Below are 13,190 nucleotides of genomic sequence, written 5' to 3' on the forward strand. Positions count from 1 at the left end.
TTATCCAAAACGACAGTTGAAACTGAAAAGACCCCTGCATATCTGTCGTGTGTCCACCGTCATCATGGAGGTTGTTGCAGCTGTCGTGAGCTTGATCTTTGCATCACTATTTTCCTCCCATATGTGTGGCATGGTTGCCACCTAGAAATTCCCTTTTTTCTGTTGCAACTGCTTGATCACACGGGCTTCTCATTTTGTTTGCGCTCGCGCTTTCCGGTTTCGCCACGCGGTGCCTCTTGCTGCCTTCCACCTTTGAAAGGAACAAAGGCGTGCTTTTGAAATCTCCCCAGGCTCAAAACATCTTTGGGCCCATGCTTTGTCGGTCCACGTGGCACGCGGGGCAGAGCTCTTGGAGCCATCTTTTCCCTTCGTCGTTGAACACCCAGCGGTGCTGACACGTGGCACTCTCGCGTGCCTTCGGGAGAGTGCGAAGTCGCGGGCATGCGAGAAACTACGCCATGCTGACATGTGGCGTGCTCATACCTACTTCGTGCGAACGACAAAAAATGGTCTTGACTTGGCGGGATCATAACTTTCCGCTCGGCACTCGAAATCTCAAACAGTTTACACCGTTGGAAAGGTCTTCAAAAGATCTAGTTTCACTCCCTTAACACTATGCCTTCGGCTATCGAGTTAAGGGACTAGGACAATTCAGACCCCGAATTTCGCTCTGAAGGCCTTCGAAAATGCAAATTACTGAAACACAAGAAAATATTGAAAATTGGATTTTTCGGTTTTTCTCACCTCTACACAGCTCCAGACCTCTTTTGGACTGATTTTGACATGTCTCGACCAAAGCCTCCAAGCATAATTCCCGGAAGATGTAGATTTTATCCACACCTTGCAATATCTACTTCACACCAGATAACAATTTGATTTTGATGTTCTCATAAAACAAATTAAAATATTGGAAAATATGCCTAACACACAAAAGACCTTCATTTGCATGGTCTTAACATGGTTTCATGATGTCATAACCTAAGAAGGTCCGCGTCTATTTGAAAGTTGCTACACTAACAAATCCAAACACTACAATTCTAACGCAGATATCTTGGCACTAAGAGTGGAATGTAGTGAATTCTAATAGCAAAAGAAAATTATACAATCTAGGAAAGAACTACAAAAGTTTCCATGCACAGAATCGAACAATCAAACATGTTAAGAGTTCACAACAATACTGTGATCAAGTCAATGAATTGAATTTTCCTTGTGAACATAGAGCATGTTAAGGGAAAGATATCTAACTACTAATTATAATCATTATTGAGATTAAGTCTAACCAAAGAATTATGGTAACGAGCTAATTATAAAAGTGTCAGAAGAATTCACAATACAAGCTACAAAATCCGACATCCTCCTTTATAATACAGATTGTAAGCTTCAAACTAGAGAAATCAAACTTCAAGAAAGAATTACCATTGTCCAATTTTATAAAATACACAAGCATTTTTACTGCTGGCGTGATACAAGTATACATTGATATGGATAAATATGCATTTCCAGCTCAAAACTGATAAATAATGGAACTGGAGAAAATTTCACAGTTGTACCCAGAGTCCATTGTCACTCTCTGCCTTGGAGCTTTTTTGGCAACGTGAACTGTCTGCTTATAATGATTGGTGATGTTGCTTTGAAACCCTACACCATTCTAACAAGTGGGGATGCTCTTTTCCATGCTAACGAATGGGATGATATTGAGCTGCACCGCGCTTTGGAGGTAATTTCCGTAGTATAAAAAGAACAAGTGAAGATGGAATAATTTCCACTAGCTGTTAAACCACATAAAGTATAGTTGACTTGTAAGAGAATGAAGCTCACCACCAAAGATAAATGGCCAGAATGCAAAATTTATGGAGCTCACCAAGTAATATATGAAGTTTAAAATTGGATGATCCAAAACGTCAAGGTTTGCACCTTTGTCAAATGTACAGAGAAACATCTGTTGTGCTAGTCAAAAGACATTAGAACTTTTGACTCAACAAATATAAAATCCATGTAGACTTTAGGAAAACTAGAAAGATGTCTTTTCTTTTAGACCTAGAACATACTTGTGAATTCTCACTATGAAAATCAGACCAGATTTCATTATTCAATACGGTAAAAAATTTCAATATGGAATGCTTCAAAATTATCACATACCATGAAAATAACTGAAAGAAATAGCTTACCATGATGCACCTTATCAGAAAACACATGAAGCATATGGTAGTGACATACCCCACCTGTCATTAATGTCAAAAACCTTACTAAATTCACATGAGATTAAATCCTTTCTAATGTACAAGAAATGAATATTTCTCATAAAGTACAAGCATGTGACCATTTATTTTAAAAGTAAAAGCATGTAAATATTTCTCTGAAAGTACAAGCGTTCCATGAAGTGCTGCACCCAAATGATCTTCTATCCACAGCTGTACCTCTTGAAGCTTCTTCCTACGCCCTTTTGATTCAATTGGAAAGCGACGAAGCATGAGAAAGAGTCTGTCAGCAGTCACCAGTATGAGACCAAATATTCTAGCAGCTAAATTTAAAAATCCCTACAATTAACAAATTTGTATTATGTTTACCTGCCGCCATAAAGCAAAAAACCCAATGCTGCAAAGAAGGAAACACCTGGAAATACCAAAGACCAAGTTACAAAAAATGAACTGAAAAAAAGAAGTCAATAAAATTCCTTTGCAAGCATATCCATATCTCTACTTGACAATATACCAAATTGCATTGGAAGCTTTGAAAGTTTAGTTCACATTTCCCAAAAGAAACAACTCATACCTGCAAAAAATATTTGCGATAAAATCTCAACAAATACAGACTGACTGCACCACAAGTAAATCCATATGCATACCTGTAGAGTAAATAAAGAAAGATTATTTCTTATTTTCCAAGACACTTGTACTTCCAAGCATGTAAAAAAAAACCTAAAAAGAATCAATTTCGGATCCTTCAAAGTTGAATTCCAAATAACATTATTCACTTCTTTGATCAGATTAGAATTAAAAGATGATTAGATATATCATATATTCCATTCTCAATTTTGTTCCATTCAACTTGGAGACTATAATAAGATTTTAAAATTTAGATAAACAATTCACATTATTGAAATTATTAGATTTAACTGTTGTCACAAAAATTTACACCCTTGATGAGCTATTATTAGATTTAATTGTTGTCACAAAAGTTTACACCCTTGTTGAGCTATCAACTCAACAACCTCGTCAAACATGGAAACAACCCCAAAGTGTGGGACCTTGCACAATGGGGTTGAATCTCTGGAGAAAGCTGGCTTCCTTCTCAATCCAAATGCAGGTGTTGAACCAACTCAACACTCCAAATTCTACTTCTAAACCTATCCTAACAGCTTGCAGAGGAAAAGGGGAGAAGGAAATGCTAAAATGAAAGGAGGTGATGCACCCAGATAAGAGATGTTCCTCTCCCCACCACGAAATGACACAAAGCATCAATTGAAATACTTTGGAGATGCACAAACTTTTGTTGCATGAATGACCCCAAACGCATGTATGGAGGTTAGAATTTGTTGAATGTCAAAGGGGAGAAGGTTTCCCACAAGTCACACTCAGAAACAAGTTAACATAGCATATACATGAGAAAAAGCCACAAAACATACACTTATAATGAAGGTAAGGAAACATACACAACATGGAAACATACACAACATGCATAAGTTAAAGAGAGGCAAGAATGATAATTTTAATTCATTCTCAGGCCAATGGCCAAACTTATAGTTGCAAAATTGCAAGAAAATATACAAATCTTCAAAAGAAGTGAAAGAAGAGAGTAGCTCAAGGCAACAGGGAGAGAACCCTTTACAATGAGGCTTAAAAGCCTATATATAGAAAACTGGTCACAGAGAAGAGACCAATGGTCAAGGAGAGGAAGCCTTGACCCTGGCGTGCACAGAGGAATGTTAGGTAAAACAGGGAAGTGCACAGACTTGACATGGTGTGCATGCAAGCAACCTAGCCATACCTTAACAAGGCAATCCCAAGAAAAAAAATACTTCTAGAAGGTGGGTTGTCAAACATTCCAAAGTCAGACCATGCAGATCTGACATGAAGGCCATCAAGTAACCATAAATAAGCATGGCCCTATACTCCACTTGATGGCAATCCTGCAAAAAGGATTAAATGCACCCATGTAGCTCCACGAATGAAAGTAGACAAGTCGCAGGGTTGGTGGAGCATTAAGAACCTCGAGTGTTGATCACATCATCTGGAAGTGTCTGAAGTCGGACGTTGGGTCTTGCCACAAGCGAAGAGGAGTTGGGAACTTGGAGGTTCCAAGATTCCAAGGTCATGAAGGAAAAGGCTTGGAATCTAAGGGCTTCGAGATTCTGGGATAGGAAAAGGCTGGGAACAAGGAATTCTAGGGTCATGAAGGAAAAGGCTTGGAACTTGGGGGTTTTGGGATTTCGGGGTCATGAAGGAAAAGGCTTGGAACTTGGGGGTTCTGAGATTCCAAGATTCTGAGTTCAAAAAGGAAAAGGCTCAGAACTGAGAATTCTGGGATTCCAAGATTCCGGGTTCAAGAAAGAAAAGGCTTAGGAATTGGAGATTCCAGAATTCTGAGATTCAAGGATCAAGAAGGAAAAGGCTTAGGAACTCACCTCCCGACAAGACAACACTTAACACTTCTTGATTCCATTGGCTTTGTCCTTGATCAACTGGAGCAGCACTGGTCCATGGAACATATCTCTAATCGATTCTCATTGATGGACCAATGGTGTCATAAAATGACAACAATAACATTTTTTATTTTTTGCCTAAAGAATTGAAAAATTAATTTAATCATGGTCTGCATGTTAGAATAGGCCTAGCTTCTACATGTCAAATATAATCTAATTAAAGCATTAGTTGGTGTAGGAGTAAATCAATGCTTGAAATTTCAAAAATAAAAAGCCCCACGGTTATAAAGCCCAACTTGATAGCCACAATAGCTGGTCTAAATCTTACAAAATATGAAACTGAAAACAGAAATGAATCTCCAATTCAAAAGGGATTCTAAGACACAGTCAATGACTATGTTACTCTTGTTATGACCCCAAAATTGATCTCTAGAAATCAGGAGCTTGAATCTTAAAATATTAAATAACTAATATATCCCTAGATCTGAAACTTGGATCAAAAATTCAAAATTGAAAACTGAAATTGGACATTTCTAAAATATGTTGTACAAGTCTTAAATCTGAAAGTTATAGTATGAACCAAAATCTCAGAAAACTGCACGCTAAATCTGAAACATAGGCAAATAGGAAACTATTTTTGAGGAAAATGTTAAAGAAAAAGAACATTAGTGCTGCTCATAGAAGCAAAAATTTCCAAAATATCCTGATTTTCTGTGAATCTTTCCCACAAACAATTTGTTCCCCCAAAAAATCCTGTCATTTTAAAAAACCATTGACTACAATTTTCAACAACTTTCTTGCATTAAAATCGCGTAAAAAACACATTTAAATTATGTCTAAAACCTTAGTAAATCTCTCACCTACCTTGAAACCCTTGAAACCTGCGAAATGGTGAAATATTTAATGAATAATGCAGCTGTGAAACATTTTTAGGAAACGACTACAAATGGGAGCTTGTTAGGGTGTGCATAGAAAGAGCAACTAGTTGCAAACTTGCAAGGAGTTGGGAGATAGTGCATTTGAGTCGAAGGTAGGCAATTTTTCACCGTAACACTATTGCAAATACATTGTATAACTTCATGCTAGATAAATAGCATGTACACAAAATTCAACCAATGCATACAAATAAATGAATAATTTTTTTCATAGTTTGAAAACTCAGCTAGGACTCGCGAGTCCATTGGCTCGCCGAGTCGACTCATCAAGGACTCACGAGCCACATCCTGCCGAGTCACCCCAAAAAAACCCAAGTTTTTGCAAAGGACTCGCGCAAGTCCTAGGGTCGGACTCATGAGTCCCAAGATCAGACTTGTGAGTCCCAACCTAGGACTCTCACGCCTGCTTCAAAACGCCTAGATGGCTAAAAAAGACATTTTTTTGTTTTGTTTAACAAAGATGTAAATATCTTAATCGGCAGTAAAACTTTTGGCCGAAAATTTTTTAAAAATCGAGAATCAGCAAAATTATCGAACATTTGAAAATAAATAATTTCTTAAAATATTCTAAAAAACACATGTATACACTAAATTTATAGAGCACAATAGCATATTACTAAAATATTCTAAAAAAACACATGTATACACTAAAATATTATTATTTCTTTAAGTCGAAGTTGAAGCCGCAGATTGTATTTCGTGTCTGAAGCCGCAAATCGTATTTCGTGTCTGAAGCCGCAAATCGTATTTCGTGTTTGAAGCAACAAAACAAGTGTTTGAAGCCGCAAGTCGTAAGGCGTAAGCAATCGAAAACCAAAAACAAAAGTCAAAAACGCTTTTTCATCCCACGCGCAACAGATTTAGGGTTTGTGACTTTGACTTTTGTCAAACCGCAATTTTTAGCATGTTTATCGCAATTTAATCGAGATTTTTCGTGAATAAATCGTTGTCGATTTATTTCGCGATTATCTTTTCCGCAAATGGATTGCAATTTATCGCGGTTTTCCTGATTTATCGCCGATATTTGCATCTTTGTTTTTTAATTTCATTCTATTGTTTGGTGCCCAAAATAGGTCTGCAGGTGTCCATTTCTTCATATTTTGGTTCAAACTTGTCCATTTGCAATCATCCAAAGAAAAAATTTGGGGACATAGACCTCGAACCCCCACTTCCAACCCACAAGGAAATGCAAGTATGTTTCCCCACACCCCTTCTATCATTGGGTTTTCCTCATATCTAACACCTTGTGTGTTAATGTTTCTAGCTGCAGGAGACTTCATTATTCCTGCAATGGTTGTGAATCTATATCGTTTGGCATTTTTGAGTTTTGCGTTTGATTCTTTGGGTTCTTCCATAGCTAGAAGGGTAATGGCTTCCTTGATAACCGTCACCGACCTGTGTGTATGAAATAACAACTTCGTGGGAGCCTCGTGTGTGCTAGCAGCAATTTCTTTCCTCCTCGTATTTCATCCGTTGAGAGGTTCACATTGTTTCATCGCCTATGTGGCTCTTTTGATAACCGATTTATGTAATGGCTCACTTTGTAACTGGTGATATCTTATGGCACTTCAGCTTTCCGTCTTCCTCCATCAAGAGATATCTTCGAGCCTTGTTCTTATATATAGTAGCGTTAGCAAGTTGTCGGGTGTGTGCAAGATGTTAATAAGGGAGTCGAGATATATATATTTGCTTATGAGATCATCCGTGTGAGAAGCTTTGGATCTTCATCTGCGTTTTTGTATCTTCTCTTCATATATGATTGATGTATGAGTATTTCATATTGCAGAGAGCTTATGTGCTAGCCGTATGGTAGAAACCATCAGTTTTCCTAAGATGTTATTGACTTATTATGTTGATTGTTAAGTGCAAACAATCATGTTTAGATCCTTGCTTGATTAAGCTTGAGAGCTTTGTATTCAAATTTGTGCCTTAATAAAAGTTTGATTTTTGGTGTGGCTAGGTTTTTCACCCTTAGGTGGAGGGTTTTCCCAGGATAAATTTTTTGTGTATCTTGTTCTTATAAGATTTCTAGTTTCAAATTTCTATGTCTTATGTTTCTAGTTCTAACTTTAACATTGTGTAGCTTATCATTGCTACCCCTCAAACCCATTAGGGTCTCCACTCCCAAACCCCCACTAGTTATTGAGTATGAATTATGAAATTTTAAATATTGTGTTTAAAAATCATATGACGTGCAATGTTTGAATTACGACAAATTGATAGTCAAAATAGGCTTGTATGTTGTTTAAATGCATTAATTTCTTTTTGTTTTTTGTAAAACTACGATTTTTTTTTGTCAAGTCCCGAGGTCAAGTTCTATTTTGGGCTGCCGAGTCCGAGTTTTCAAACTTTGATTTTTTTAATAAAATTCCCAATCTACAAATCACAAAGATCTTTCAATTTAAATTTAACAAGATAAAAAGTGCTAAATCTATTTTATTTTGGCAAGGCTTCCATCAAAAGAGATAATTTTCTACTGTTATGACAAGTGAATAGTCTATAATTTTTTACTGTTATGACAAGGTTATATTTTATCTCGTTGTTCATACATATTTTGTGTCTACTTTATCATGGTTTAATTTTATCTATATTTAGATGCTAGGATTTTTGTCAATACTATCAATATGTTATCATGCACGGTTTACATTTGTGTCTACTTATCTACAATTAATTTTAAATAAATTTTCCAATGTGCACACAATAAGGATCTTTCAATTTAAATTAACAAGATAAAAACATTAAATCTACTTAATTTTGGTGGGGCTTTTATCCAAAGAGAGAGTGTTTTACTATTTTGACAAGTGAATGATCTATATTCTTGGGTTATATTTTAGCTCACTGTGTCTACTTCATAAAATGTCTTATGTAGAGAATTTGTCATTGATGTCATTATTGGTTATGTGCATGCCTTTGAACTTCTTGGTTGTGTCTGATGGCTGTGTGTCTGAACTTCTTTGCTCGACATGTTTGTCTTATGTGCTGGATTAAGTCAAACTTCTTTGAGATATTTATTTGTTGGTTTGTGGTACATATACGTCCAATGTATACTCTAAATACTTCAGGTTGGCATCATTTTTATCTGTTGGTGTATATGTGGGATGCTGAGGAGTCGACTCTATATGTGTCGTTATTTTTATCTAATGATGTATATGTGGGATGTTGAGGAGTCAATTCTCTATGTGTTGTATTCTTTTTGATACAGTTTATATTCTCATTACTGGAGTCAAGGCGAATCTCTTTTTGGGTGACAGTTGTTGTGTTTTCTTCCCTGATAGTATGGTCAGAGCCGTTTTTATTGCTGCGTCAGGATGGGCGTTAGAAAATGTTCTTTGAGCGCCACTAGCTGATGAAAAGCTTGAAGGGAGTTGATTATCAAATTGAAAAGTGCCATGGATATTATACTGAGTTTAGCGCAACTTCTACTAGGGTCAACATTAATTATTCAAGCCAAACTTTGAAGTCATTATACTGAGTTCACAAGATTTGAAGTCATTATTATCGTGGCTTCCCAATTATCAGGAACAAAGATTACTGTATTAGTGGGAGTTTTGTCTTAGTGCGATTTGTGAATACCGTGGCATGAATTAAGTGGGGCAGTTGTAGGTTCGAGCTCCAATTTTTATCACTATCCAAATGGAGATCTGAGCAGTTTTTGTTTTTAAATAATGGGGCGTTATCTTTTATAAAATGCATCGTATTTGGTTTTTAAAATTGGCGTTGAGATTATCGTATTGCCAAGTGTGAAGTTTCTTTTTGTATGATCGATTTCTTTTAAGAAATATTGGTAGCAGTGAATAGGTGTGGATTGGGTGAATATTGTCAGTTGTGCTAAAAAGCTAGAGCTAGTTTTTGGTGGTTGTAGTGTCGGCATAAGTAGCTAAGTAGGTTTTTTTTTAAATGTATGTGGGGTAAGCTGAGTATATACAAATATATGTGTGAAGACTGATAAATTTTTAAGGAAGTTTTGACTATCGAAACAATTTATGTTCAAAGTGTTCAGCTGGGCTGTGTATCTATCAGACATGAAGTGCATCTGTGTGCAGATATGAACTTAAAAATAAAGTATATTTTTGGGACTGTACTGGATAGAGAATTGTTTTCTACAGTAGATTTTATTGCAGAGATTAGTCTTGTTGAAGAGGAAGGTGTGTTGAGTCTTAAGTGTTTTATATATTGCGGTATAAAACAAAGATCCCATCTTTGTAATCTTTTTCTCAAATCTGAAAATGATGCTTGCTAAGTTGGTACTCAATTAAGAGGTCGGAGCCTTTGTGCCATTGTTTGAGTTTGAATTTTTTTGTAAGGTTTGGTGCCTTTTGTCAGAGTTGGTGCTCATTCTTTGTAGACTTGGGTTGGTGCCCATTCTTCATTAATGGACGTTATTTATGTTGTGGTTTTTTACCTGAGGGTTTTCCACGACATAAATATTGTGTTGTCACTATGAATGTTATGTCTATCAAGTCTTTGAGCTTTTAATTGTTGAGAGCAAAGCAAAACAAAACTCCCTATGAGCTTTGGAAAGGTAAACCGGCTGCAATTAAGTATTTCAGGATTTTTGGCAGCCCCTGTTATATAAAAAGGGATGATGATAATCTAGGTAAATTTGATCCTAGATCTAATGAAGGTATCTTTTTGGGCTACTCCTCTAAAAGTAAATCTTACAGATGCTTTAATAAAAGATTATAAAATTGTGGAAAGTGTTAATGTTAAAGTTTATGAACCTACTAACACTTGTAAAGAGAATGGAAACGGTGAAAACAGTGCTCAAAAGGAGGAAGCAGAAGGTGTTGTCCAACCTTCGTCTTCACACACACAAGCTGGCATAGCAAGTGATAAAGCACAAAACAGCTCTAAAAATGTTAATTCGGAGGTAACAAACACTTCTCCTTCTTCTAGTTTGCAGTTTGGGACAGCAGATATACGTTATGAAAATGAACCAAAAAGTGATCATGGTAAGACTATCTTTAAGTCTCCTAAGTTTGTGCAAAAAAATCACCCCGTTGAACAAATCTTATCTGAAAATAGAACTAGAGCTACTAGAAAGAATGTTAATTATTTTGAAGATTAAAATGTTTCTTTGTTGTCTATGTTAAGCATTGGATAGCTGCTATGAAAGAAGAGCTCGATCAAATTCAAAAAAGTGAGACATGGGAACTTGTTCCTAGACCCAAAGACAAGAATGTAATAGGCATGAAATGGGTCTTCAGAAATAAATTGAATGAAGGATAAGTTGTGAGAAATAAAGCACGATTAGTGTGCAAAGGGTATGCTCAGGTGGAAGGTATAGATTATGATGAGACTATTGCTCCTTTGGCACGTCTTGAAGCGATTAGATTATTTCTTGCTTTTGCTTCTTTCAAAGGTTTTAAAGTTTTTCAAATGGATGTAAAATTTGTCTTTCTTAATGGAAATTTAAATGAAGATGTATATGTTGAATAGCCTGATGGATTTGTCTTGTCAGAGAAGCTTGATTATGTCTGTAAGCTGAAAAAGGCACTATATGACCTTAAACAAGCCCCACGTGCTTGGTATGATAGGATGGATAAATACTTAAGGATGGATAAATACTTACAACAACAAGGTCTACGTAGATGATCTAATCTTTGGCAGTGATTGTGTAGGTATGTGTGAATTACAAATTCTTCAATCTCAAGAAGGTATCTTTATCTCTCAAACAAAATACATTAGAGAGATAATAAAAGATTCAGAATGGCAGATTGTCATCCTATAAGTACACCTATGGTAATAGGATGTAAACTTAGTAAAGATGATGAATCTCCTAGTGTAAATCAGACATATTACAGGTCTATGGTAGGCAATTTGCTTTATGTTACAGCTACTAGACTTAACAATATGCAGACAATTGGCTATGTTGCTAGGTTTCAAGCTACACCTAAAGACGCTCATGTGCAAGCAATAAGAGGATCTTTAAGTATCTTAAGGGTACAATGAATTTTGGCTTGTGGTATCCTAAATGTCAAGATTTTACACTAACAGCCTATACTGATGCAGATTGGGGAGGTTTAGTAGAAGATAGAAAGAGCACGAGCGGTAATGCTTTCTTTCTTGGTGGTTGTCTTCTTTCTTAGCTAAGCAAAAAATAGGCTTCTATTTCTTTGTCTACAGCTGAACAAGAGTACATTGCCGTTGTATCATGTTGTACACTTGTTATTTGGATGAAACACACTTTGCGGGACTTTAAGGTTGAGTATGTTAATCCTATTTTCTATGATAATATGAGTGATCAATATCTCAAAAAATCATGTTTTGCACTCTAGAACTAAACACATTCCAAATAAATATCATTTTTTGTGAGAGCGAGTTACTAATCAAGTTGTTAAGTTGGAATATGTGTCCTCTCAAGAACAAATTGTTGATGTATTTACTAAGCCACTTCCAAAAGAGTCATTTGAATTTCTAAGGCAAAAACTTGGAGTGATTTTACTCCATCACTAATTTACCGAATGGAATCAGGGGGAGTTTTTAAGATACACTTCATGCCTCAAATCTGGTATACTGATTGATTTTAGCTATTCAATTTTGGTTTCGTCATTGATGTCAAAGGGGGAGAACTGAGACGAGGAGTTTCTTGCTCAATCAGCTTGTTTCAAATCGATTCAATGTTGGAGTGTGTTTCATAGCTTGGGTTGCCATCAATGACAAAGGGGGAGTTTGTAAAGAATTTTTGTCATTGATGTCATTATCGGTTATGTGGCCGCTTTTGAACTTCTTGGCTATGTGTCTGATGGGTGTGTGTTTGAACTTCTTTGCTGGACATGTTTGTCTTGTGTGCCTGATTAAGTCGAACTTCTTTGAGATGTTTATTTGCTGGTTTGTGGTGCATATACGTCCAATGTATACTCTAAATACTTCAGGTTGGCATCATTTTTATCTATTGGTGTATACGTGAGATGTTGAGGAGTCAACTCTCTATGTGTCTTTTTTTTTTATCTAATGATGTATATGTGGGATGTTGAGGAGTCAATTCTATATGTGTTGTATTCTTTTTGATACAATTTATATTCCCATTATTGGAGTCAAGGCGAATCTCTTTCTGGGTGACGGTTGTTGTGTTTTCTTCCCTAATAGTATGGTCAGTGCCGTTTTTACAGCTGCGTCAAGATGGGCGTTAGAAAATGTTCTTTGAGTGCCACTAGCTAATGAAAAGCTTGAAGGGAGTTGATTATCGTATTGAAAAGTGTTATGGAAATTATACTAAGTTGAGCACGACTTCTGCTAGGGTAGACATTAATTATTCAGGCCAAACTTTAGGAGTTTACAAGATTTAAAGTCACTATTATTGTGGCTTCCCAATTATCGGGAACAAAGATTACTGTATTAGTGGAATTTTGACTTAATGCGATTTGTGAATACCGTGGCATAAATTAAGTGGGGCAGCTACAAGTTCGAGTTCCAATTTTTATCACTATCCAGCACAGCTTAGGTGAAGTGGAGTATTCTACCATTAAAGTTTTTCTATAGACAAAAATTGACTATATATCTTCCAAATGGAGACTTGAGAAATTTTTGGTTTTTAATAAAGGAGCGTTATCTTTTAAAAAACACATCGTATTTGGTTTTTTAAAATTGGCATTGAGATTATCACGTTGCCA

General features: G+C 36.2%; 2 protein-coding genes across 9 annotated transcripts in view; one reads left to right on the forward strand and one right to left on the reverse strand.

Annotated features, from left to right (window-relative positions):
- The window catches only part of LOC131079082 (retrovirus-related Pol polyprotein from transposon TNT 1-94), a 74,868-nt gene that overhangs the window by 11,312 nt on the left and 50,366 nt on the right, over positions 1 to 13,190 (forward strand). Inside the window, exons 2-3 of one of the 7 annotated variants that reach the window (XM_058016978.2) lie at positions 10,339 to 10,447; positions 10,672 to 10,907. The exons of the other annotated variants lie outside the window; for them this stretch is intronic. Coding sequence (XP_057872961.2) covers positions 10,339 to 10,447; positions 10,672 to 10,806 — 244 coding nt within the window. The 3' untranslated portion in view covers positions 10,807 to 10,907. Of the gene's footprint in view, positions 1 to 10,338; positions 10,448 to 10,671; positions 10,908 to 13,190 lie in introns of those variants that run through there. 7 annotated transcript variants of the gene reach the window in all.
- The window catches only part of LOC131079066 (tobamovirus multiplication protein 3), a 90,466-nt gene continuing 78,552 nt past the window's right edge, over positions 1,277 to 13,190 (reverse strand). The window contains exons 6-11 of one of the 2 annotated variants that reach the window (XM_058016956.2): positions 2,773 to 2,845; positions 2,568 to 2,613; positions 2,418 to 2,481; positions 2,169 to 2,222; positions 1,862 to 1,939; positions 1,277 to 1,769 (exon numbers count right to left, since the gene is read on the reverse strand). In XM_058016956.2, coding sequence (XP_057872939.1) covers positions 1,677 to 1,769; positions 1,862 to 1,939; positions 2,169 to 2,222; positions 2,418 to 2,481; positions 2,568 to 2,613; positions 2,773 to 2,845 — 408 coding nt within the window. In that variant the 3' untranslated portion in view covers positions 1,277 to 1,676. Of the gene's footprint in view, positions 1,770 to 1,861; positions 1,948 to 2,168; positions 2,223 to 2,417; positions 2,482 to 2,567; positions 2,614 to 2,772; positions 2,846 to 13,190 lie in introns of both variants that reach the window. The other variant, XM_058016965.2, reaches the window with a different exon arrangement.

The sequence above is a fragment of the Cryptomeria japonica genome, chromosome 8, assembly GCF_030272615.1.
Source record: "Cryptomeria japonica chromosome 8, Sugi_1.0, whole genome shotgun sequence".
Lineage (NCBI taxonomy): Eukaryota > Viridiplantae > Streptophyta > Pinopsida > Cupressales > Cupressaceae > Cryptomeria > Cryptomeria japonica.